The sequence below is a fragment of the Gymnoscopelus braueri genome (genome assembly GCF_963280865.1).
Source record: "Gymnoscopelus braueri genome assembly, chromosome: 2".
NCBI classification, from domain to species: domain Eukaryota; kingdom Metazoa; phylum Chordata; class Actinopteri; order Myctophiformes; family Myctophidae; genus Gymnoscopelus; species Gymnoscopelus braueri.
The window spans coordinates 36978794-37005646 of NC_137604.1; the positions used below are offsets into that span (position 1 = coordinate 36978794).

Genomic DNA, 26853 nt, shown 5'->3' on the forward strand with positions numbered 1-26853 from the left:
AACGAACGAAGTGACAGTTACCAACTATCTGGATTCCATAGCCTGGACGGACGGTCATACGGTCACTCGAGCTGGCATTGGCTAGAGCGCTTTGTGGCAACCATGGCAACCATATAGCTATGACGGCATTGGCAACCCCAACTCTTTGCCTTGGTTTAAATAATACTAATAATACTAATAATTGTGTATATATATATATATATATATATATATATATATATATATATATATATATATATATATATATATATATATATATATATATATATATATATATATATATATAATATATATGCCTTTTGTCTGTTTGTTTCCATGACAACCAACAGCAGTACCGTCCCTCTGAGCTATGTGATCTTTATTCCTCCGTTTGGAACCGTGTTTAGGTTTTCGCAAGACATGGCATGGATTTCCAGAGCACGAGCAGGTTTACCAAAAAGTTCACAAACTTTTGGAAAATAATCTGTGAATATTACATGGTGATGGTACGCAAACATCAAAGTCACAATCATATGGAAAAACATCAGACTTATGGACTCTTCATTAAAGTTGCTTAATGACGCATCCTCCATTCATTGATGATAATAATTGAGAAATATCTGAGCAGGTTACCATACTTCGGGAAGGTTTGGAGCCCCAGCCAGAAGCAAATGCCAAATTGCAACTGCCATCTACAGATTCAAATGGCCTGCAAAAATATATGTACTGTAGTATTCATATAAACAAAGTCTGTCAACTTACTGAAACGAAACAGTGGATGTTTTACAGTTATTGTCATGGTAGATATAACACATTTCATGTTCTTAATTTAATCTTCCAATTTCATTTTTCATTTGCCTCTGAACAATATCCACTATAATAATAATAATAATGGTATTATTATTACAATTATTTTTGCTTGTTATTTTACTATTATTATCATAATATATATTTTTACTTCTTCTTCAGAATAACAGAAAAATGCAGGTCATATTTAAAGATTTTAATCAGTAGATTACCCTTAAAAATATCAATGGCTGTGAAGTTACTAAATTAGAGGCAAACCTTTTTAGAATAAAATGTCATCAAGTCATACATTGTAAACACCAGTTTCTTCTGAGCAAATTGTGATAGCCAGTTAACAAATAAATAAGAACAGAACAGATCATATAAAAGTCTCCTTGGAATTTAGCCTATGATAATCTTTCGTGTGAAAATGCAATACAATTTAAGTGGCATCAATGATGCAGTAACAGATTATGCAAGTTTACTGGTCCATAATGTTGTCCTTAAGCTTAAAATGTTAATTAATTGGCTCAGCACCTGATTTCCAATGTAAACAACTGCATTCAACATTCAGTTATTTATTGCACTCAGACTCAGAGTACAGAACTACAGCTCCGTTTTAAAACAGGTTTATTGGTCATATACAAAATAAAGTAAGCTGTTTATCAACAAACATACAATATATACAATACATCAATAAATTAAAAGATGTGCCAGACTTGGTGATGAATCAGTTAATTGTATGATTACCAACATTGTCATCATCACTTATGTATCTACAAATTGCAAAAAAAAAAAAAAAAGTACAATAATTTAGTTGATGATAAATACTTACAAAGACTGTCACATTTTAAGTATTTTTTTCCCATAGAAAGTACTGTGGTAGAATAATTTATTACACCCCATACAGAAATATTACAAAACACAGAATTTTCTATTACAAGGTCATTTTTGAATATGCCATATCCACACAAACTCACTACTTCTCTATAGCTTTACTGACCATTAACTGTATACTTTAGAAAAACAAAAATATCCAACTTTCCATTAGCAACCTAGTCACATGCTCACCATTAGACGCCACATGTGGTTTGGTGGTGGTGGTGATGGTGGTGGGGGTGGGGTGGGGGATAACAGAAAGAGAAGAGAGTGGATGGAGTTATTAAAGGAAAATAAATTAAAAGAATGAAAAGCAAAGAAATAAGAAAATAATAAAAAGCTGAATGAAGAATTGTCATAGGACACCTATGCTATGGGTGAAATCTTCCATTACAGGGTCAGTGTGTCAGTCTGTCTGTCTGTCTGTCTGTCTGTCTGTCTGTGTGTGTGTCTGTGTGCGTGTGCGTGTGCGTGTGTGTATGCATGTGTGTGTGTGTGTGTGTGTGTGTGTGTGTGTGTGCGTGCATGCATGCATGTGTGTGAGTGTGTGTAGAAGAAGGGAGAGTTGGGAACAGAAAGACAGAGAAGGGAGACAAATAAACAGTGTACAAAAACGATCAAAGGAACTCTCGGTTCATTTACTTTCATTGATCGTCATCAGAGATGGGTGAAAGGGCTTTTAGAATCTGGTGGTGTGATTCACTAGACAGAAAAACAACTCAATGACTACAGGCTGATTGGCCAAGCATCAAGATAAGGAGTTAATGATTTGCGTTTTCTAGAATAGGCAGACATTTTTGGGGAAGGGCAAGGTAATCGAAAAGTTAACACCATTCCCCATAACGTGGACTTTTGTGTAAAGAGTGTAGATACGGTGAGTGGGAAATTACTTAAGATCTATCAGGCATGTCTTAACCACTCCTTCCAGCTTCTGTAAATCATTTCTGAACAGCTATGCGGTTTACAAGTTGCCAAAAGGGTACATGATGAAAATAGCTTTTCATACTGAGGGCATGAGTGGGTAATCTCATTCTCTATTACGATAACCTGTCCTGTGTAGTCATGAGTATAATACAGACTAACAAATTGGGTCAGTTTGTCCAATACGCATCTCAAAAAGGAAAGGCTTTCAAGACTCCATCCACTCCAGATAAACATAAATGCCACTGATGGTTCAGTTGACCACTTCTACTAAGAGAAGATAACAAAGACACTTCTGTGATCATTCACCTACTGTGGACAGTGAGAGAAAGCAGGCCTTTGATGGATACAGCACCTACAGTATCACACACTGAATTCTGTCTACAGATTGGAGGAATCAGGGTTGAAACCCACTCCATCACTTGCAGAAATAAACCATGTTAGTAAATCTGAGCATGCAAGAGCAAAACCATGGGAGCCTTACGGTTGACCGAGAGTCAAACACGAAAGCTAGATTGCATCCAATCTTCTTCCCAATTCAAAATGGAGGATTAAAAATAAGTACAGTATTATTTAGTCTCTCCATGATTAATCCAACCCTATTTGCAACGTAACGGAAGTCCCTCCACATATGCCACATTTAAAGGCAGAGATAAACTGACATTGGCATTTGAAAACCAAAGATAAATAGATAAACACTCTGTATAAAAAGCTACTGACCTCGTCACTTCTCACTGTACCTGCAGTTATAATGATGACGACAACTTCAGACAACATCTATAGCATCACTACTCCTGTATGGAGTACAGGTGTTCTAACGTTGCCCCTTCAGAGGCCCTACACAGTTTGCATAATTAGAGGCGTCCATTTAACAACAGTCACCACACTGACACACATACTGTATATTCACTCACTAGTCATCCTCTCTAGACAACAGGGGGAGGGTAAAAAACGAAAACAACGGTCTCAAACTGAGCAATAACATTGGTACAACTGGACGGTGGCACATCATCTTTTGACAAGCATGTTTCATGTTTGTGTTATCTTTCCAAAGCCAAGGTTCTTTTCATCTTTCTTTTTCCCCTAAGATTTTTCATCACCTGACCCCATACCACAGAACTTGCCAGTCAAAAGACGGAACAATAACATAATTACAAAGCAAATGTAAAAAAAAACACACACAAAAAGCGAAAGGCAAAGCTTGCGTGAGAAACAAGATTATATGGAAAACTCCCATCAGAGCAATTTCACAGACCACCAATCAGAGAAAAGCGTTCTGTGCAGCCAGGATAGGAAAAAAAAGAATATATGTATATATATATACATACATACATGTATATATATATATATATATATATATATATATATATATATATATATATATAACCGGAACACACAAATATAGTGTGTTTATGTATGTATTCATGTGCGCGAGTGGTGCCAATGCATTTCCTCACAGCTAAATGCCAGGTGAGTGTAGAGACTAGAGACATTTTCACTTGATATTTGTAGCTCTCTAGTTTCATGCTTGATTGGACCTGCAAATGGTTATCACTTATCAGTACACAGGCTTGTGGTATATCAACATTTTCCTTACCCCCCCCCCCCACCTCCCATCGTCCCTGCTTTTGTCCCTGCTACCTGGATGAGTTTGATGCTGTTATGAGATACAAATTAAGAAATACCCTACTGTTTTCCATAACTGCACAGCAGTAGGCTGACAAACCACACATTTCTTATCAACAGAAAGTAGCAGCACCAGTCAAATTTGGGAAGCTGAGAACTGTTTGTTTTATCTTTGTAGATTCTATTACAAAGAACCATTCTTTTGAAGTCACACTCGCCTTCAGGTCGCAGAATGCTTTGAGGTGATTGAACTTCATGAATGGTGGGAAGCTCATTCCATGACTGATGAACCAGCCGTTGCTTCTTCTATTTTATAAAAACAGCACAGACAGTTATAAAACTGTTTCATTTTCCAGTCATTTACGGAACGGTACAAAAGCAAATAAATAAAAACAAATACGACCAGCATTAAATATACATAGCAATAGAAAACATACACAGAAGAAACTAAATGTTATCTAAAACACACACAACGCACAAATATAACTTACTGGAAGAGCAGGTGTGATGCAGCCATAGAGGCCCTATATGTGGGTATTCTTCCACCCAGCTACACAACCCTGCACAACAGTTTACCTGAACTCATAAGATCCTCAGGTGTACAAAGTTATTCATCCCCATTTCTTTAAGTCATACCTGGTCATATCAGAATGAATGCTGCAGTGCAGGAGTGCAATCAAGAGCCAATGCTCTGATCAGAAATATGGATGTCTAATAAATTAAGTTTACAATATGCCTTATAAATCATTATTAGTGACTGCAGATTTATAGGTAATTAAACACAGTATAATTCAGATCTGTGCCACTACTAGTGTAGTGCTGAATGCTGAGAGGACAGAGCTTTCAACGAATATATAAAGAGCCGAATTGCCCATGGTTTCATCACCTGCTCTGGCCCAAAATCAAACGGGATCAAACATCACATCCATGAAATAGTGAACAATACAGTTACACCTCGTCACATACCAACACGGCACACCACACGCTAGCCCACGGTTACACACACGTGCCTAGTTACTAGAGAAAAACAAAGCTATTGACTTCAATAGTTAAGCCACTTTTGGTACAATTGCAAAATAGAGAGAGATATATCAAACAAATGTTGTTACACCTTTTTTTTCCAAAGGTTTTTCTTTTATAAACAATGCAAAGATAAGTGCGTCTTTACAAAAGTCCAGACCCTACCATACATAGACAAAGATCATTTTGAGTATAACACCACATATTGTAAGACTAGATTCATGGTAAAGCCCATGGGTAAATGACATCCATTTGTGTGACTAGGAACTCAGACAAATATTTTCGTTAATATTGAAATGGCTGACATTGTTAGCTGTTTGCAATGTCAGTGGGCAAGCATTTACTTAAGTGAGCTCAACGGTTAAAGGCCAGGGGAAAGCCAGTGACTAACCACTTTGATTCCATGTTTGAAAAAAAATAAAGTAGATGTAGGCATGGCAACCTACATTTCTGAACCATTAGCCAATCAAATTCACCAGTGAACTAAATCAATAATTCAGAAAGCAAGCAGCAAGTTAAGCAACATGAACCCTTTCCAACTGAAAATCGAATTACATTGCCTTGCCACAAAGTAGCTTGTAACAGAAGGGGAAAATAAGCCCTGTTCTTCAAAACATTTTAAATGCCTAAGTGTCTTCTTCAGTGGTCGATGAATTGAAAAACTGCAAAGTCACATAAATGGGTGTTATTATCCCGATAGCTACTGTACATGTACTACACAGCTCTCACAAAAATACACAGCGATGGTTGTTGATTAATTGCTGTCACAACCTGATTCCTGATTGGTCAGTGCATTCCACTAAGCACAGGTCTGTAAGCATAGGTCAACAGACACCTGGGTTGAATCTCAAACATCTCTCCAAAAGTTCTTCTTCTTGATTTTTCTCAGTACATATTATCATAATAGACCATAACACCATTTCCAGAGTATTTTCACACGAATACAAGTGCAATGCCATGAATTAATATGCTTTCAGATAAAAGTACCATTCTGTGGTGAATGTTTTGAGTAGTATCAATTGCTATTGTTTCCTCTTCCTGCAAAGGTAGAAAGAATTGAATAGTCCGTTGGGTTTGAAACATTATATAGAGAGAAAGAAGGGGGGGATGAAGAGCTAAAGGAGAGAGACTGTAGAAAAAGACAACTAACTAGATATAGCAATACCAAAACAAACCACACCACAGAATTTCACAGAATTCCTGATACATAACAATTCACACACAGAGAATACACTTTGGACCTCATGTGAATGACAACACAGTACAAAACAGTAGAAATACAGTACAGTTACCACCGTTGAGTAAGATATATTTTTCCTACAGTATTTTTCTCAAAAAAGTTCAGTTGTTCTTGGCTTGGTGGAGCACTATAGGGAAGTTTCTTCCTTCTTTGCAGACAGTGAAATTTGTGGGTCACCTGAAATCTCTCTCCTTTTGGAAACATACAGCATAACTAAAACCAGGGTTCCTACATCTTATTTGTAACTTGAAATCCCAAGACCTTTCCATGACAAATTCAATCAATCAATAACAAAGTCTCCCAGATGAACAAATATATATTGTTTTTCAAAAACTTAGAATGTTTTTCTTATGGGATTTCAAAGTACCGCACCTTGGTTTGGCAAGGACAAACTAACACTTTTGATAATAATAATGTGGTGTGTCAAACATGGAGAGAAAGTTGAATTAGTTCATCATCTACTTACAGATAACTAGATCTACCAGTAGTCTTGGTTGACAATTTTGGCATTGTTTATGTTGTAAAATAAAATAAAATAAATAAACAATCCAGGCCTAGAAAACATCTAGGAACCCTGTCTATGTGCCCTGTGCTCAATGATCATGCACTGACCATGGGCTGCATCCTAATAGTCCAAGAAGCTTCCTCTACTTCCCTCCTTTCCTATATCTGCACTGAGAGATGACAGGCCTCAGCCAACATGGCTGAGGAGGGGTTGATTAACTTACACCTGTCCAGCTCTTTTGTAGATTAGTGCACATAGAGGAAAGACGATGAAGTAGAAAAAGAGGATTACTTAGAGGCAACTGCATGACACCCCCCCCCCCCACCACCACCACGTTCCAATCATCTGCCTCCTCCCCTCAAGACCGCGCATCCGTTTTTGACTTCACTATCGTGATGACACTCGTTGCCGTCGCCACTTTCCCCGGTATGAACGGCCCGATGACCGAGGACGCCACCCCTCCCCCTCCGCCGGCAGCCCGAACCCCGACGCCGACCGCGGGGCTCCGTCCCACTGTCCTGGCGAAGCTCTGCAGGGCCTCGTACTTGGACCTGAGCGCGTCCAGCTCCGCGCGCATCGAGGCGTTCTCGTTGGCAAGTTTGTCCACCTCCTGCTGCAGCACCGCCTTCTGCTTCTCCAGCTCCTCCTTCTGGGTGACACGCTTCACCCGGCAGCTGGCGGCGTAGCCGCGGTTCTTCAGCGTGCGGCGCCGCTGCTTCAGCTGCACGATCTCCTCCTTGGTGAGCCCCCGCAGGTGCTGGTTGAGCTCCCGCACGGACATGGTCACCAGCTCGTCGTCCGTCAGGCTGGTGCCATTCTCCCCCGGCTCCCGCTTCACCTGGGGTAAGAGGTGGGAGGAGGAGAGCGAGGGATGTAAGGGTTGAAGGAAAAAAGAAGAAAAAAACATCAGGCAGAATGTTCAGGTGGTTCACAGCACAATGACGCAATCAGATGTAACGCAGTGCAGCCTCTTACCTTCAAGGCTTTATTCCCCTTGTTAGTGGTCGTCATGCCACGAGAGCCTCGCTCTTCTGAACAGACCTTTGGAGGAGAAACAAACGAGTCAGCCTATTTGACTAGACAGACGTACTGAGCAGGCACGGACGGACAGGAGGTCAAGCAAGTCAAGTTGAAGCTGAAAAGTACAACTTCATGAACAGACGATGACATTTTACAACCATTTAAACCCACATACTTAGTTGAAAATAGTTGAATATTCACCCCCTGAATAGGGGATGCTAGGGTTCATGTGGTCAAGTCATCTTTGGTCTCTGTGGGCAGACTGACACCTACCAGGACTGATAGAGACATCATGTTGCATCGAGTAGCACAGTTCCACATAATCATGTTGCAATGTATCCAGTACCCGTAAGGCTGAAGGTGAGGCAAACGCACCTTTTATAAGAATTTCCCTGACTTCCTGTTTCCTTGTGGTTAGGGTGACAGACAGTGCCCACTACCATGATATTCTAGAGCTCTCATTGGTTTGCTCGCAGCCAATAGGAGAGCAGTGAGTCAGAAGGAGAGGAAGTGGTAGAAATAGTGGGAAGGAATCCAGGGGAAAACCAACTGTTAACAGTCATAACGCGCACGCACGCACACACGCATTACTTTATACTATTCTAATCAAATAAAACTAGAGCTGTCACAACCCATATGTAGGCATGCCTGCCACTGAGTAGTAAACAAGAGACAAGAAAGGCTACGAAATAACATGAATCACAAGTCAACAAAGAAGAGGAGGGGTCAGATAAGTGCAAAAGATGAGATCAGTACTTAGAGCCTACAGCACCACCGATGAGCATCTTCACTGCAAGCTCCTCAATGGGATGCTTTGTGTTGCGTGTTGGTCTCACTGTCATCTCTAAGATCTGTGTGTGTGTGTGTGTGTGTGTGTGTGTGTGTGTGTGTGTGTGTGTGTGTGTGTGTGTGTGTGTGTGTGTGTGTGTGTGTGTGTGTGTGTGTGTGTGTGTGTGTGTGTGTGTGTGTGTGTGTGTGTGTGTGTGTGTGTGCGCGTGCGCGCATGTGTGTTAGATGAAGGACAACTATTGTTGCTGCTGCTGCTGCTGAGCGATCATCATGAGACCAGTCATGATGAATCAGCAGATTCCTGATCTCACTTTCCCCTCCCTCCCTCCTCCCCCTCCACTCACATTTCTGCTCTCCTTCACATCACTCTTCATCACCCGTTTCTGAACACCCCCCCCCCCCCCCCACACACGCTTTTTTGTACCCCTCTTAACCCCATATTCCCCTACACTCCCATTTAAACTTTGAGAGACTAGCCCAGAAATAGCTACAGGACCGTGAAAGGGTTATTCTTCATTTATACTTCGTCGTACCATGTGTTGCCGAAGACGGCAGATCCACAAGCTCACAATGCATCGCAATGAGTTCCTCACCTCTGCTGAACAGGTGCCCAGACCAACCTGTAGGAGTTGCTAGCCTGGGCAGCATATCTTTTCGGCTCTATGATCCGGTCGGGAGCGGAAGTAACTCTACGTCACCAGGCGCGTCATCCGCGTCATCAGGCGGCCGGATGGGCAGATCCGGAAAGACTTCACCCCAAAATAGGTCCGTCCTAATAAAATCCTTGATGCGGCGTAGTTTAGCTTATTTTTTAAATACAAATGTGAGTGCACTTTCCGGAGACTATTTAGAGTCTGTATTATCCCACGGGGAAATTCGATCCATTTAAATAGGGATTGGGGAACCAAAACAAAGCGGCACCACAAAACCGGATGGGCAATTTTTTTTCGGATCACACAGGTCTTTAATAACGCATACCAGGCTTTCCTCCGAGGTGGAAAGACTGGTGACGCGAGGTTAAGGAGTTGCTAGTGCAGCGGCAGATGCCCACCCAGATTTCCACCCGAGAACCAATTGTTTTTGTTGGAGCAGCCCAGCCTACAAAACATTGAACTCTAAGCTACAGCCACCCTCGGTAGAGAGGCTGTCTGGTAATCAGGTCACTGGTTCACCTCCCGGCCCGATCTATGTGTCAAAGTGCCCCTGAGCAAGCAAACCCCCCCCCCCCCCCATCATAACCATTCATACCTTTATAAGAACAATAAACCCTTTGAGATGCATCATCTCGTTTTCAAGGGGGTCCTTCAGCTAGGTGAAGCTGAAAACTTAATCATAACAATAATATTGATGATGTTTTACATTCAAGCCAGCATGGTTTACAATAAGCAGGTGGCTCCAGGAGATTTCAAAGTGATTAGTATCACTCAGGGATTTTAGTCAGTGAACTGTCAGGGAAGTGATGCCTTGTTAAGTGACAAAAGGGAATGAGCCTTCTGATGAGGAGGTTGCTCTTTTGTTGAAATATTGACTACTTTCTGTATCTGCTTCTAATTAGCGTGCAAAGTCTCCCCTGTAGTACAACTCTTTCTCTCTCTCTCTGTGTGTGTGTGTGTGTGTGTGTGTGTGTGTGTGTGTGTGTGTGTGTGTGTGTGTGTGTGTGTGTGTGTGTGTGTGTGTGTGTGTGTGTGTGTATCCTGCCACAATTTCTACAGTTATAAATAGCCTTAGATCAAAGACAAATAAAGTACAAGTCAATGGGGAGATTCTGTAGTGCTCACACACACACACACACACACACACACACACACACACACACACACACACACACACACACACACACACACACACACACACACACACACACACACACACACACACACACACACACACACACACACACACACACACACACACACACACACACACACATCAGCATCCTTTTACTACAAATGTATGCAAATTAAGTGAAGGATAAGGGAAAAGAATAGTGCTAGGCTATTACTCAGACAGCACGTTTATTACAGTTAGCTACTGTACAACACGGCAGCTCCCTGCCACTGCGCAGCCCCAAACAACATTAAAGTCTCATTTATATTCCATAGTATGATGGTGTGTGTCGCTTACCCACAACTCCACAATAACTAATTTTCAAAATAACAACATGCGATGCGACAGACACTTGACTTCAGCTTGCTCACAGACATAACATTCGGGTGGTGGAGTGGTAAAGTACCTGCCCACCACCGCGGGAGGGAGGTTGTGGGTTTGAATCCGCCGTGGTGCATCCGGCTTTGTCGAGCGTCCATACGAACACAATTGGCCCGTGTTCGGGAGAGGGAAGCCGGGCAGGGAGGGTGATAATTGCCATTGCACGTATTCCTACCACAGCTCAAGCTCAAGCACAGCTCAAGACCTACTTCTTCACTCTTGCTTTTAGTTATTTTTTCACTGTTTTTCACCTCACTGTTTTGCCTGATTCACTGCCTTTTGCTATTATTTTAATGTAGTTTTATGCTTTTGCTTTTCTTTTTTTTGCTTTAATGTTAAATTAGTTGTAATTGTAATTGTATTCTTGCTCTGTAAAGCACTTTGAGCTGCAATAAAGTTTATTATTATATTATTATTATTATTATTATTATTACCGGCTGCGGTGGCACCTGTCAGCAGGGAGTGTTGGGGCGGGAGGAGTAGGACGAAGGCTCTACGTCCTTTCGGTGGGGGCTCCTCACTGGCAGGTGAGCCAGTAGGATACAGCAGCAGTAACAACACACAAATGTGTGTGGGGAGGAATCAATTGGCATAACGACTACAATGGGGAGAAAAAGGGTAAAAAAAAACAAAACATAACATTCTTGAACTAGAAAAAATTGCTCCTCGGAACACAGATCTTGTTTTGCAAAAATCTGCCTCCTGGTGGCGCTATAATAGGCCAATATGAAAAGGGTGGCATTTCTTCCTCTGCCTAGTGGAAATGTGCGTGCATAGTGCATAGTTTCACGGCAATCGGACGCTGCGTTCATGATTTGAGGCATTTTGTTCAAAACAAGCCACTCCTGCAAACTATAGATGCCAATCTTAGCCAATCAGGATGGAATATGAAAAATCGGACAGATCCGTCTTGATCACATGACTATAGAGATAATGTGTACCGATGTGCGTGATGTTTGGGCAAAATCTGTAGGAGTGATATCAAAACGTGTTTTGCAAAAATCGGCCTCCTGGTGGGGCTATAACAGGCCATTGTGAAACATGTGGGGCAGAGGCTCTGCTCTGGAGTGTGTGTGCACAATGTCACGCCGATCGGTCCAACGGTGCCGGAGATTAGCTGTACACGGACGGACGGACGCACGTACGCACGCACGCACACACGCACACAGTGTCAATAATAACAGTTATAATAATAAAAGAAATGGCTAAAAACCAACCCATTGACCAATTAAATCCCACATCCATTCTTCAAGCGCTTGTTGAGAGGGTTCAACAGCAAAGAAAAACAAACAAAAACAAAAAGTCTTTCTTACTTTGTACTCAGTAAGAAGATGCCTATTTGTACCACAGATGCATCTCAATAAGTGGATGTCTTCTAAGGCTGGGCAATGTGGAAAAATCTATCATATGGCCATAATAAAATATTTATTATGTATATATACCAATACTGATAAACATCACATTATGTGCTCATATGTCAAATCACACATAATCAATCTCATTGATGACTCATCATAATGGACCTCATGTGGGAAGTGTGATACCGTATCAAATGAAAATGTTCCATTTTCAATGGACTATTTTGAAGAGATTATTTTTTGAAGAAACTGAATTACCGTTTGCTTTTTATCATTAATCTAGAGACAACAAAATTGTGTATCGCAATGTAATGAAAAACACGATACGGATCACACTGACAGACAATAAACGATAAAAAAATCTATAAAGTGCCCAGCCCTATGTGTTACCTATTACCTATCTATGGCTATGATCTGGAACGCAGTGTACCCCTTTCTTAGACTGGGGGTGCGCTGTCACACAATGGGGTGGATCAAAGAGCGAGGGTGGCTCGGGGGGGATGGGAAAAGACAGAGGAGGAGGCTCCATTCCTGCCAGGCATCACCCCATCCCCCTCCTGCCCCATCTCCACACAAAAACAAACAAATAAACAACAAACATGCAGGAAAACAAACACATGCACACACCCGTTTCCGCACCTCCATGCAAGTGGGGTGCAAATAAAATGAAGCGGCAATCTGGCTTGTAAATGTAAATATACCCTGTAAATATACCCCCCCCCCCTGTTCTTGTACATATTTTTTTTTCCCCCTCTTTTTTATTTTTTTGTTGTACATAGTGTTATTTTTTTTGCTGTTTATTTTGTAATGATATTTGAACTGTGGTGCCACTATATATGCCTATGAATTGAATACCAAGGCCCTCATTGGAAACAAGTCCGCAAGGACTTTTATGAACGGACCTGTTAGACAAAGTATTTTAAATGTAACTGCTGTTTTAAATTTTTTGCCTAATAAAATATTCAATCAATCAATCAAAATAGAAACATGGAAGTACATAATTGAAGCATACAAGAAACATGCAAATATGTCAAAATCCCGGGTGTTAATTGGGTTACCTTCGCTCTCTGTCAGAGTTAGTCATTTGTACCATGTTTGTCTCTATTGAGTGTATATAACCATATATACACGTATGTATACGCACTATTCTGGGTAGAGAGTAACAATGCTGGAACAGTTCCAATCCATCAGTAGGCAGAGCATGGCACAAAGGTGAGGTGATCCTTGTATAACTCAGTAGGTTGAACGTGGCACTTTAACACTCACATCATTAGGGGTTTATTTCCCAGCAGAGCTACCCATACTAAACACAAATGCACTCAGTTAATTGCATGCTTTAATATGAACAGCGATATCACTGCGTGTGTGTGTGTGTGTGTGTGTGTGTGTGTGTGTGTGTGTGTGTGTGTGTGTGTGTGTGTGTGTGTGTGTGTGTGTGTGTGTGTGTGTGTGTGTGTGTGTGTGTGTGTGTGTGTGTGTGTGTGTGTGCGCGCACGTATGTTTGTACACAGAATGACCTGAGACCGTGTGTTTAGTGTCAGGCGAGTCAGCCAGGTTTAAGGATCATCTGCTGAGCGAAGGCATGTCCATTCATCATGGGTCTGCACACACACACACAAACGCATGCTTCACCAAAGGTGTCCTTGCCACCCCATGCGTGGCCAACGGCCCGTCGCAGTGTGGTCACTGCCACTGTGTTGCTACGACAGACTTTTTTTCTTTTTTTTTTGCTGTGGCAGGCTGTATTTTTATGGAGCAAACTGAAAGAACGCTGACAACTCAAGAGCAGAGCTGCTTACTGTTACAGCAGAGAGACAACACGTACACGCACACACACACACAAACACACACACACACACACACACACACACACACACACACACACACACACACACACACACACACACACACACACACACACACACACACACACACACACACACACAAGACAGGACGCATGGAGGAGAAGGAGGAGGAGGAGGTGAGGAACGGTAGGTAGCGAAGAAGTGGAAAATACAGAAGCGGAGAAAGAGAGAGCGAGAGGAGAAAATAAAAGAATAGAAAAGGAGGAAGAAGGGAACGGGGGGGGGTGTGAGAGAGAATGGGGTGGGGGGGCTGAAAGAATGCTGACGTCTCCAGAGCTGATTAGCGTTACAGCGGAGACATCACACCCACAGCGGAGGAAAAAACGCTGAGTATGGAGGGAAGACAGAGTCGTGAGGAGGGGGGCAAATGACAGGGGAGAAAGAGGGATAGAAGGAAAAGACTAGTGAGAGAGGAGAAGGAGGAGGAGAGGAGGACAGAGGTGCAGGGAGAGAAGGATGGAGAGGGAGGCTGATGAGGAGCAATAAGAAGGGTGGGAGAGAGAGAGGGAAGGAGGAATGGAGGGATGGAGGGAGGTATAGGGAGGGCAGTGAAGGAGGATGAGGGGTGGGAGAGTGTTTGGGTGAAAATGCATCCTCAACACATTTGTAAGAGCTTAGCTGTTGGGTATGGGGGTAGGAAGGAAGGGATGGAGGGATAGAGGGGGGGGGGGGGTTGGGGTCGAAAAGGAGGGAGGAGAAGGGAAAAAATCTACTGAACTCAGCAACGGCCACGGCTAAAACCTCCAATTAGAAAAAGTTCTGGAGTTGATCCGACGCAACAAAACTGCTGCCACTCTCTCTCTCCCTGACTCCCTCTTCCCGCTCTCTCTTTAAATGCTCCTTCTCACTCTCTCTCTCTCTCTCACACACGCACGCATATTGCAGACGTGCGCACACACACACACACACACACACACACACACACACACACACACACACACACACACACACACACACACACACACACACGTGGACAAATCTGGTTCCAGTGAAAGAGACTAATACTGCATTGCAAAATCCAGTATTAATAACCCAACAGTTAAATAAAACCTGTGGATGTTTCAGTGTGTAGTGGGAGAGAGACCTGGTGATGTCAGGTAGTGTGGGGGTCAAAGGTGAACCCACTTATCACAGGAGAAGATCCTGTAGATTTAAGAACATGACAGTCACCGAAAGATGACACAGAGCATGCTTCCGTCAACCACTCTATCTCGCCCAACAAGGAAGAGGGTGATGAACTCTGTGCATGCGTGCGTGTGTGTGCGTGTGTGTACTGTACATGTGCACAAGCTTTTGGCTCCACACACAGCTCTAATTAATCTTGTTTGAGAGAGAACCCTTTGCTCTCGCCTCTACCAACGCGCAGAGAGGAATTTCTTAGAAAGACACTTCCTACTTAATAGCTTGCACAAGCCCTGCACGCACAATGCCTGTATACAGGCAGACAGACAGACAAATAAGCAACTAGATTAGCTCTTCATAACGAACCGCAGGCTGGTGTGTGTGTGTGTGTGTGTGTGTGTGTGTGTGTGTGTGTGTGTGTGTGTGTGTGTGTGTGTGTGTGTGTGTGTGTGTGTGTGTGTGTGTGTGTGTGTGTGTGTGTGTGTGTGAATATAAAGAGCCAGTGGACAGAAATGATCAAGAACAGAAGCTCAGGGCACTCGGGTGGCGCAGTGCTAAAGTGCCTGTCCGCCTCTGCGGAGGTTGCGGGTTCGAATCCACTGTGGTGCATCCGGCTTTGTCAAGCGTCTATACGAACACAATTGGCCCGTGTTCGGGGGAGGGAAGCCGGGTGGGGAGTCACCTGCCAGTGAGGCTCCTCACTGGCAGGTGAGTCAGTAGGGTACAACAGCAGTGACAGCACACAAATGTGTGTGTGGGGAGGAATCAATTGGCATAACGACTAAATTGGGGAGAAAAATGTTAAAAAGCACCAGAGAACAAGCTCAGAGCATTAAGCTTAACCCATTAAGACCTGAGGCGATTCTTTAAAAAAATCTAAATCATAACAGTTTTTTGGGGGAATTTTTTTTTTTTCAAGATTTTTCAAAAATAGCAGATCTACGAGTGCCGCGCTATGAGCTTGTATATCTGCTATTTTTGAATAGCCAAAGAAATCTAAAGTGACACTGATGCGTTCCAGGTCTTAATGGGTTAATGTATTCTACATCACATGACTGTCTTGATATTCATCGATTTTCAAACAGTCGCATCGCAGAAATCAGTTAATGTCAGGTTAACTAAACTGTCATACTTAGGCCGGCTTAGATACTGCATTAGACTCCATCTCCATCAGGGTGTTTAGTTATGGCACAGTGGGACATTGATTCAACATTTGTTTTTATAGTGATTCCAAATCACCAAAAGATAACCATGGTCAGATGTCAGAGGTATTTTGCAGTGTAATGGTAACCATACATGCCCAGCGTCTGCATACCCTGTTACACCATCAATTGAGGCTCCTGTGAGTTCTTCTAAGCAGTAATACCACTGGAGAAAATGAAACAAGACGGGCAAAGAGAAATGTGGACACAGGGTGGGAGGAAACTGTGAGAGCGAGGACAAATGGTCGGAGGAAGATAGAGCATGACGGGTAGAGGGAGAGAAAGATGTAGTGACACGAATGCAGAAAGAATTAAACCTTGAAGCGCCACAGTGCTCATTCCTGGCTCTTCTGCCTGTGTAAAAATAAAGCCAGCAGTGCCCATTGATCCAGCATGGGCTGGGGGTGTTGAGGGAGCCAGTAAATAATTAACGGTGAGCAATGTGCAGTGGCTAATTGAGAATTAGGAATCTGATCAGTGATAACGGCAACCTCACAGTCTCACAGCAGAGATATGAGAGAGAGAGAGAGAGAAAGAAAGAGAGAGAGAGAGAGAGAGAGAGAGAGAGAGGTGGGAAAATCAAGGGAGGGAGATACCGATAGAAAGAGTAGGAAGTAAAAGAAGAGAAGGCAGGAGTTGGGAGTTTTCCATGTGGAGAGAGAGTAGGAAGCTATTAACTAGAAGGTACACAGAGCGTGAAATAAGCATGATAACACAGACACAAACACACAGAGAGACAGAGAGAGAGAGAGAGAAGAGATGCAAGTAAAAACAGGGAAAGTAAAGATGGGGACTTGAGAGAGAGAGAGAGAGAGAGAGAGAGAGAGAGAGAGAGAGAGAGAGAGAGAGAGAGAGAGAGAGAGAGAGAGAGAGAGAGAGAGAGAGAGTATAGTGCAGAGTGCAGAGAATATGGAGAGATATGGAGAAAGAAACCATCACTTCAGACTTTTCTTCTTAGGGTAACAAAAAAAAACTATTGTGTGTACTGTTTCAGCGCGCACATGACAGTGTTTGTGTGTTATTAAAGAACAGAAAAAGTCCTAGCGTCGACACGTTTTTCCCATTCCAGGTAGTAAGTCGAAGTGTGATGACAAATTTCCCAACACAAGCAAAAAAAAACTGCATCGTCAGGCAATTGAGCGCTGGCTCCTTTTTTTATTTTGTATTTCGTAAGGGCTTTTTTGAGTGAAGAGAAACCTTGTAGGTTAATTTGGTTTCCCCCCACCACCACCTCTCTCTCTTTCTCTCAGTAGGTGTGTGTGTGTGTGTGTGTGTGTGTGTGTGTGTGTGTGTGTGTGTGTGTGTGTGTGTGTGTGTGTGTGTGTGTGTGTGTGTGTGTGTGTGTGTGTGTGTGTGTGTGTGTGTGTGAGAGAGAGAGAGAGAGAGAGAGAGAGAGAGAGAGAGAGAGAGAGAACACAAAGAGCTGCAAGGGAGACGGTGATAAGTTAAGCTAGCATGTCGTTTATTTCCCCTAGACTTAGTACATCCCAGGTCAGCAAAAAAAAAAAGTAGGGGAAAAAAACACAAAAACTGACTTGCTCTCAGTATCTCGTTGTGCCATTAGGTAAGCATAGCATGACTCTACGGGGAATAATTATTATCAGTAGCATAATGATTAAAGTTACATAAAAAGTCCTACTTTTGTAACCAATCTATTTTCCCCCACCATTCTTTTTTCAGAAGAAGCAGTGACATCATACTTTGTGCATATTAAAATGGAAACCATAGACTGGCCTTGTGCCATGCATTGTAGTCTGGAGAAACCACGGAGAAGCGAGAGTGAGTATACTGATGTGTGGGCTGGTACCAGTCTGTATGCCAAACTGGTGGTGAGTGGCATGGAGATATTCCAGGTGGTGACAGTTTTTAAGGAGGCACAGTTCCTGTGACTCATAGTAGGTAGCATGACTGGCTATGTGACTCATGCACGCGCATTCACACATAGGGCACACATTTTTACGATTAATTGTCACTCAAATAATTGCGATTAAAGATTTAATTGTGTGTTTGGCACTGAACACTGGAACATGTGAATGCATTTTTAATTGCCGTTTGCCTTTTAGGCTTCTTTAACAAAAATGGCACAGGGCGGATATGACAAATAAATTAAATATACAAAGAAATTATTGACATTTAATAATTGTATAGAAAAAGCAGAAATAGCTGATCTACAAGCTTTCAACGCACGTTGTAAGCTTGTAGATCAGCTATTTCTGCTTTTTCATTGCGATTACACGATTATGTAACAATTGTGACAGGCCTATTCATACGAGCACACATCAATTCTGATGAGTGTGTGTGTGTGTGTGTTTGCTCTTCACTGTGCTCTTCACTGAACTAATCTTCTAACTTTCAGAAGGGGGACAAGTAACTATAGCACCTTAGTCTCACGATACCAGACAATCAGAGATCTGAAATGCGTAAAATTGATTGTAAAGGGTCGCTCCTCTTCCCACCCGATAGCATTAGTTTTCCGGTTGCATTCGCAGCTGGAAACCAAAGATGGTGGATTCTTTGCTGAACTAGAAGGTTTCAAAACGGATCTGTAGAAACCAATGGGTGACGTCACCGTGCCTTCGTCCGTAATTTTTGGACAAACAAGCATTGGGATTTGATATCCAATCTGTGAGGGTAGAAATATCTCAGCAAACATTATGTCAGTAAGAAATATAGGAGTGGTTACTCAAATAATGTATTTAACACCCACAATCCAAATCTGATCGACCAAAAGGTTTTGAACTCTTGGGCCCTGGGGATTTCTAGATACAATCTTTATGTGTTACATGTAGGTCTTGTATTATTGAAGCGTAAAGGTATTGGCATTGTTTCAGTAATGGAGCTCAAAGAGTTACAGCTGTGTTTCTCCCTCTATTTGTGTGCGGCGCACACGTGTGTTGTATATATGTCTCTATCTTTCTATGTGGGGTGCACACAAGTGTAATAGGTGTCACAGTCTCTCTGTATCTCTGTGTGTGTGTGCGGATGCAGAAACTGACGCAAGTCATGTGTTGCAGGACCAGAGGAAGCTGCGGGAGGAAATAATGTTTCTAGGACATACGGTTCAACTTTTCAACGTGGTCTATATAAAGAGCTGCATCATGATCCAAGGAATCTAGTGAAACGATTTTGAGTCTACGATCTACTGTAAGCTTCAAGACTTATGGGCCAAAACGTAAAGTGGGCTGGCATAGTGCCACCATGAGGCCGATTTGGAAAATGTTCAAGGACTGACTTCCTTCACCTGCTGCCGGCAGGGTGCACCAGACATTTGGCACTGATTGTAGTTTGCAAGATTAGCTTCAGATACAAAGACAGACACACAAGGGTGAAACAATAATCTCCAGCTCTGCCCCAAAATGAGGGCCCACCCTGAAGATTTAAGATTGGTTCTTATATCTAATTGTTTCCACAATGTTTTAACAACAAAAGCTGGGAGATTTCTAGTTGTGTGAAGCCTTTAGAGACTGACTTGTGTGTCTACTGTTCGTGTACAGTAGTAGATACTGTACTACTTGTAAAGAAGAGAGGGAGAGATTACTACTTCAAGTCACACAGCATTAATGGGAAAATTAAACCAATAAAACTGGGCTACACTTAAAGATGAACACATATTACATGAACTTAATGGAATAGAAACGCAAAAGGTAACAAACTACTGATTACTTAAATAGGTTTGGATTTTAGATGGAGGAAAATGGACAAGACCTGTATGTGTGCACAAAACTGTCATTCATCATTAATGATGCGCAATATGGGATAAGTTTCGCAAATAAAAGGTGTGTACCATTCCTTGTCTTCACTCTCTGCATTGATCCCTTGTGATTTTCTTAACATGGTTCAGAAATTCATACCACAATTCTCGGATCGTCTCACTGCAGTTAAAAACTGCGGCAAGTTAGCACATAAAGATGATGCAACTGGAAGACAACCCCTGGCGTGGATACTCTGGTTACCGAAGCTTTGCTTAGCTATAGCTACAACCCGCTCTTAGTATCCCAACACATCATGTAAAAATAAAGCATTACTATTGGGGCTTATGTATTGAATTGTGTGTCTTTGTGCATGTGCGTACTGTGTGTGTGTGTGTGTGTGTGTGTGTGTGTGTGTGTGTGTGTGTGTGTGTGTGTGTGTGTGTGTGTGTGTGTGTGTGTGTGTGTGGAGATCTCAGATGTGGTAGTGTCCTCTTACATGCGCTGTGCTCTCTACTACACTCAAGCCTTCTCAAAAAGCACCAAAATAAACTTTTGTATGCTGGATTAGTCCTGAGGGGCCAAATATGAGAGCTTGACCTCAGGCCTGGTGATCAAAGAGAGGCTATTGATATGGGAAAGAAGCGTGGAGATCATGTTTACCGTGTGAAGTAAAATACCACGAGAAACACAGTAAGACAAAGTTAGCTCCTAAAAGTAATTTGAGCAACTTAGCATAAAACTTCAGTCAATTGCATTATTGACGATGATGCAATACCTTTATGCTGTAATGGGATTTCTTTGTAGGCTATTTTTGTTCATTATCTTGTAAAATAAGGAGCATACGTGGGATCACATGTGTACACAGATACAAAGGTGCACACACACATACTATACAAGCAAGCATGTACTGTCTCTCTCTCTCACTCACTCACACACACACACACACACACACACACACACACACACAGTATGCCACAGTTACTTGTGTACACACACACACACACACACACACACACACACACACACACACACACACACACACACACACACACACACACACACACACACACACACACACAGTTCCCTCTGCGACCGATTGCCATGTCAAAGACACAAGGAAGCAGAAAAACAGTGGAGCACAGCAGTGATTATGCACCAGATCTGCTTACACCATATTTCATCATTACTGTAGAGAAAAAACACTCAACTATTGATCTACCCCACTCCTCTCTCCCTCTCTCTCTGATTTCCCCATTTTCCCTCTCTTACTCCTTCACCTGACTTTCCTTTTCATGCTTTTTTTCTGCCCTCCCTTCTGTCAGCCTCACTTCTTCACTCCTTGTGTCACTTTCTCCTGCTCGCTCTCCCTCCAAGCTTTTACATTTCTGCAGAGAAATTTGCTAACCCAACAGACTTCACTGAAACACAGCTCCAAGTTGTAAACAAGATAGTGAGCATACACACACACAGGGCACTTAAAGAATCTCTATCACACACAAGCCCGCACACTGGGGGGAAAGACAGCACGGCGGAAAAGAAAACGTTAACCAAAATAACTAATTGATAGCACTTGCATCAGTGTAGCCCTTCCTTCCATTGGTGCAAACGCCAGTTTAATAGTTCCTGTCCGACTCATCATCTGACATACCTAGTGGAGCTCTTGCATACTGTTTCATCACATAGGTGCACATAACCACTCATTACTATGCACAAACTAACACACACACACACACACACACACACACACACACACACACACACACACACACACACACACACACACACACACACACACACACACACACACACACACACACACGCACACACACGCACACACACACACACACACACACGCGCGCACACACACACAGATCATGTTTTATTTCATTGATGTTGTAGAAGAGGGTAATGCAACATTTATTGCTCATCGTGACTCTAATGAAGAGACTAAATGCATATAAGGGCAGAGGGCAAGCACCAACTGTCTCTGGCAACCGCAACATTTTGCAACTGTCTGTCAACTAAGGGAGATTGTAAAATCATTTTCCAATCGCCAGCCACATTCACAATGCAGCACAACCACACACACACACACAATATTAGAGTTTATACATCCTAGGGTTACTCTAGAATAGATCTTAGCATCTTGCAGGTGTGTTCTATAACACTCTCTTCATTCTCTCATGTGTGCATGCGCGCACTCACACACACACACACACACACACACACACACACACACACACACACACACACACCAAGGCAAAGAAAGTAGCTGTGGTAAGTAACAAGTGAAAACGCCATCTGTCAAGCGAAAGAGCATTTGCTTTGCCTCAGCATTTTTGGGGGGAATGCCTTGAAGACAAAAGGGTCCTTGTTCTCAATCTCTCCACAAATCCCATCTCTCATTCTTCTCCCTCTTCCTTCATCCCTCGCTCTGCGCCTCGCTGCACCGCCACCATCAGCAAAGTTGCACACATAAGCATTGGTCAGCGTTCAATTACCGTGAACACCAGGGAGGGATGGGGAAGTACTTGACAGAGAAATGCACTTCAAGCACTGATTAAATACTGATACCATGTATAAAAAAAGCTTAGCCCCTAGGTTGTGTGCTGGTGCGGGTGCACTTGTGTGTGTGTGTGTGTGTATATGTGTGCGTGCGTGTGCATGGCACAACATCTGAGAAGTCAATGGGAAAAGTAGCCTATATGGGTGTGCGAGGGAGAAAAAAAAATTGAAAGCGTTTGTGTGTGAAAGAGAGGGAAGTAGAAAAAGAGCACAGAGAGGGGGACAGAGGGAGAGAAAGAAGAGAGAGGCAAAGAGAGGCCACTCTTCTCTCCAATACTGATACAAGTGTTTCATCATTATGGCCCTCTATTACAGTACTTGCCAACTTGCTTACTACATACTTTTGATACACTCTCAGTAGAGTGCTGACTCCAACTAAAGCTGCTGATATGGAGTCATTAGAGGGTGAAGTTTCTGTTTCTCTTCAGCCCAGATTGCTTCCCTATTACTCTTCACTGTTTAAGATGTGCGGTGTTCATCAAGGTTGCTACTAGCCAAGAGATAATGGCCCTTCAGCAAGATCAATTAAAGGGCATCCCATGCTTACAGACCATACCCTTGTGAGGTTTATGTTTCATTTTGGTACAGCATTAGTTTTTTTTTTTTTTGCACACAGTTCATGAACACTGGCCTTTCAACCTTAACTGCCACATATATATTGCTATTGTTATTGTACTGTAAACCCAGACAAATCTGCTGAAAACCTCAACCCTAAACACAAAAAATCTAAAGAAAAATAAATAAATCTTTGCAATAGTTTTGTGTAGTGTAGCCTTTGTGGGCAGAGCAGTAGGCCATATATATTTTTTAATACTTGGCTTACAAGTCATTATCAGGCCTTAATGGAAATATCACTTTTCATTTTCGTAGTGGTGACTAATTAAGTCCAAAAGGAAGTAGACTGCTAATGTAGTAATAGGCTATTCAACTGATACCTTTATGTTTCGTTACTTTTTTCTTACATAAATGTTTTTGTTTTTAAATTCCATTACAACAACGAAATGTGTATTCACCGAAATAACCAAAGCTCCCTTAAAAAACAATTCCAGCTGTTAAATATATATATACACACGCAGTCACGCACGCACACACACACACACACACACACACACACACACACACACACACACACACACACACACACACACACACACACACACACACACACACACACACACACAAAAATATTGTGTTGCCTACACCCATGTTACTCTGTCTGTGTGCAATCGTTCAATACAATTCGTTACAGGCAACAGGCATATTTATTTCAAAGACCAGCCTAATAAACCCATCTCATTCGCTCGCGCCCAGACCTTTGTCCGCCTTCCGCCGGTGCCATAGTGTTGTAGCGAATTTAGTGACCTATCGAATCATGAGACTCCAGCGCGAGAACTCGATCTCAACAAGGGAATTTACTTGATTTGAAATTACACAGCGTTCGAGACAGAGAATGGAGAATCAATTTCACCGTTATCAATAATAGCCATTAGGATATGAGACAGGATATCATATCATATGCTACGTGAATGTAATAAATAATTGCCTACCAACCAAACCCCATACCTAGTATTTTGGGTGACCTTCCAGTCATCCCACGCGCTGCGCATAATAAAGCAAGCGAATAGACAGCAATATGCCAAAACTGCAACAACAAAAAAACATCCCTGGAATATAATTTAATTCGATAGGCCACCAATTTCAGTGTAACTTCATGTTGCCATGGCTCCCCTCATGCCTCCACTCTGCTCGCGCAAACGTTCAGATAGGCTACACAACGTTGTGATGAATCAGCATCTATGGCCTGTCTGTCAGTCCAGAGTATACAAGCAGCATATATAATAAAACAGGCTGAATTGTTTTTACATTATGCAGTCCATTAATCCAATAGACAATTGAATGCCTATATAATACCCCATGTGACACAAAGCAAATTGTGTAATTTCATCAAATAATCGCCAACACAGTAGTGCCACAGTTGTACCCTATTAGCTCCTATATGGCAAATATTTTGACACTTTGCCAGCTTTAGTTATGCAAACAGGCGAGAATGTCAGGGGGGTCTGTTTATTTTTGTTGCTGTGTTAAGCTAGGGGTTTAATTATGCCACTCACTGCGAGTAGAAGCAGGTGGCATGAGTCAGTCAATATGAAAACTATATTTTCACCAATTACATGTGCGAACAGCTGACCCAGCCACCTTACCTCAGAACGAAGCAACAGATAGAATCAATGTGGCAGTGCTGCTGCTCGGTGTGTCCAGGAGCCTACAGTACAGTCGGGTCAATGATCTTCGCTCCGGTTCCAGCAGTATAGGCGAATCGATCTTTTTGTACAGCTCCTATAAGTTCATCTCTCTCAACAGCTCCCAAGCTGTCTTCAACCTTTCTATACATCTAGCCGTCTATGACTATATGACACTCAAAACCGGGGGAATCCCCAACCATTTCCATACCTCTACCCACTTGTCCCCCTCAAACTATCTCGATCCCGGTAATTCCGACACATGCCTGTTTTAAGCTGGACACACTAGTGCACACAGCGGCCGCCCTCTTTGTCTACGACGGGCATGTGTTCTTATGAAAAGCTCCGGTTGGTCGGTCGGTCGGCGTGGCGACAGGCAGCGGGCGACCGCTGGAGCGCAAAGCCTGTGTTTGACGGCCCAATGGTGATGATTCAGCAGCGGAGGCTGTAGCCCTTTAAACAGCGCCTCATTGGTATGATGTCGCTCGTTTTGGGCTGTGATCCAGTCAGCATAACATCACAGCAGCACGGCGGCACCACCACCACGCACACACACAAACACAGACCGGGACGGGACGGGCGACGACAGCGGCGTGGCACTGGCAGGCAGTGGCGTGCCGTGCACAGTCAGCAAAACAAGATCTATATTCAGCATCTCATCGAGCAGATCAGCTATGATTTATTTTCGGCTACTACAAGTATACTAACTAAAAACCGTACAAACTTACCCGACCAAAAGTGAGATGGTTCCTTCGCCCGCCAAAAGGTTTTGATTTACGCTGAATGCCGAGCCGGCGTTCAGAGCGACAGTTGGGGAGTATATTTACGTTCACACCTTCTTCTTGCAGATCGCGGATCTATCCACTCCTTCCTCGCTGGTTTTGAGTCTATGGTAGGAAGCGCCAGACGTCAGATGATGTTTGGATCACATGGTTTCATTCATGAAGGATCTACGCAACGAGCATTTAAAGAGATATGCTATATACGAGACACTACACTGTAATAGGTTGTTCATCGCAGGTGAACTTTACAAAGGTGATCACACCTTTGTAAAGTGTGATCAAGGGCTACTACTACCCCCTTGTTATTTACCCTTATGTCAGAACTGTCCATTTCAGTTAGTTGCCTTCAATATACCATCTGTACACAGTATAAACATTCTACCTATACAATACTAAATCAAGGGAATTTTTTTATTGTCTTGGGGAACCAGTAGGGGTTTAAATGAAGCTGTTCCAATGCCAGACACCCGTGGTAAATATGATACTACATAAGCAGAAAGTGAACTAAATGGTAGCCCTTCAGGTGAATTGCACAATCAGAGGCACGGTCAGTAGTGCACAATATTACACTTTAGCCCCAAAAAGGAGGCCAGTATTGCATACCCAGTCTCACACTCACTGTGTGATAACCTTAAAACTTCCTCTTTCCGTTGCCATTTGACCAGACATCAGCACTGAGATCACAGTTCTGCACCTGACACACATCACACATTTTCATGCAAAGTGCACCATGGTGCGTGTGTAGATAAACACACAGGCTTGCCCTTTTTTTCAAATTTCATAATTTGAGAGGATTAGTTGATCGGACTCTGCACTCTGTGTTGCAGTGATAATGGGCGAAGGCCACATATAAGGTTGGAGAAATAGAGAGGGTTGGAGAAATAAAGGCATATAGAAAAAGAAAGAGGAGGGGCGGGGGGGTCCAGACAGATAACACCTTTAGATCTGTTCAATTGTCATCTTAGTTTCTGGCATTCCTCATGGTTCATACTGCATGCAAACACCCATGTTACTGCAAAGGTCACTGATTCCATTGATTGAATGGAGATGACAG

At 42.7% G+C, this 26853-nt stretch overlaps 1 protein-coding gene across 3 annotated transcripts; it reads right to left on the reverse strand.

The window, feature by feature from the left end:
• Positions 1 to 7314: 7314 nt before the first annotated feature.
• LOC308075159 (transcription factor MafK-like) lies at positions 7315 to 25768 on the reverse strand (the record flags this gene model as incomplete). Of its 3 annotated transcripts, none has more annotated exons than XM_080414823.1 (3): positions 25746 to 25768; positions 7932 to 7997; positions 7315 to 7794 (listed from the first exon to the last, which is right to left on the reverse strand). In XM_080414823.1, exons 2-3 carry the CDS (start codon positions 7965 to 7967, stop codon positions 7315 to 7317), a joined length of 516 nt encoding a protein of 171 aa, XP_080270949.1. In that variant the 5' UTR covers positions 7968 to 7997; positions 25746 to 25768. The 3 variants fall into 3 exon arrangements, with proteins under 3 accessions (XP_080270949.1, XP_080270948.1, XP_080270947.1); XM_080414822.1 differs by lacking the exon at positions 25746 to 25768 and adding an exon at positions 24979 to 25018; XM_080414821.1 differs by lacking the exon at positions 25746 to 25768 and adding an exon at positions 8250 to 8313.
• Positions 25769 to 26853: the final 1085 nt, after the last annotated feature.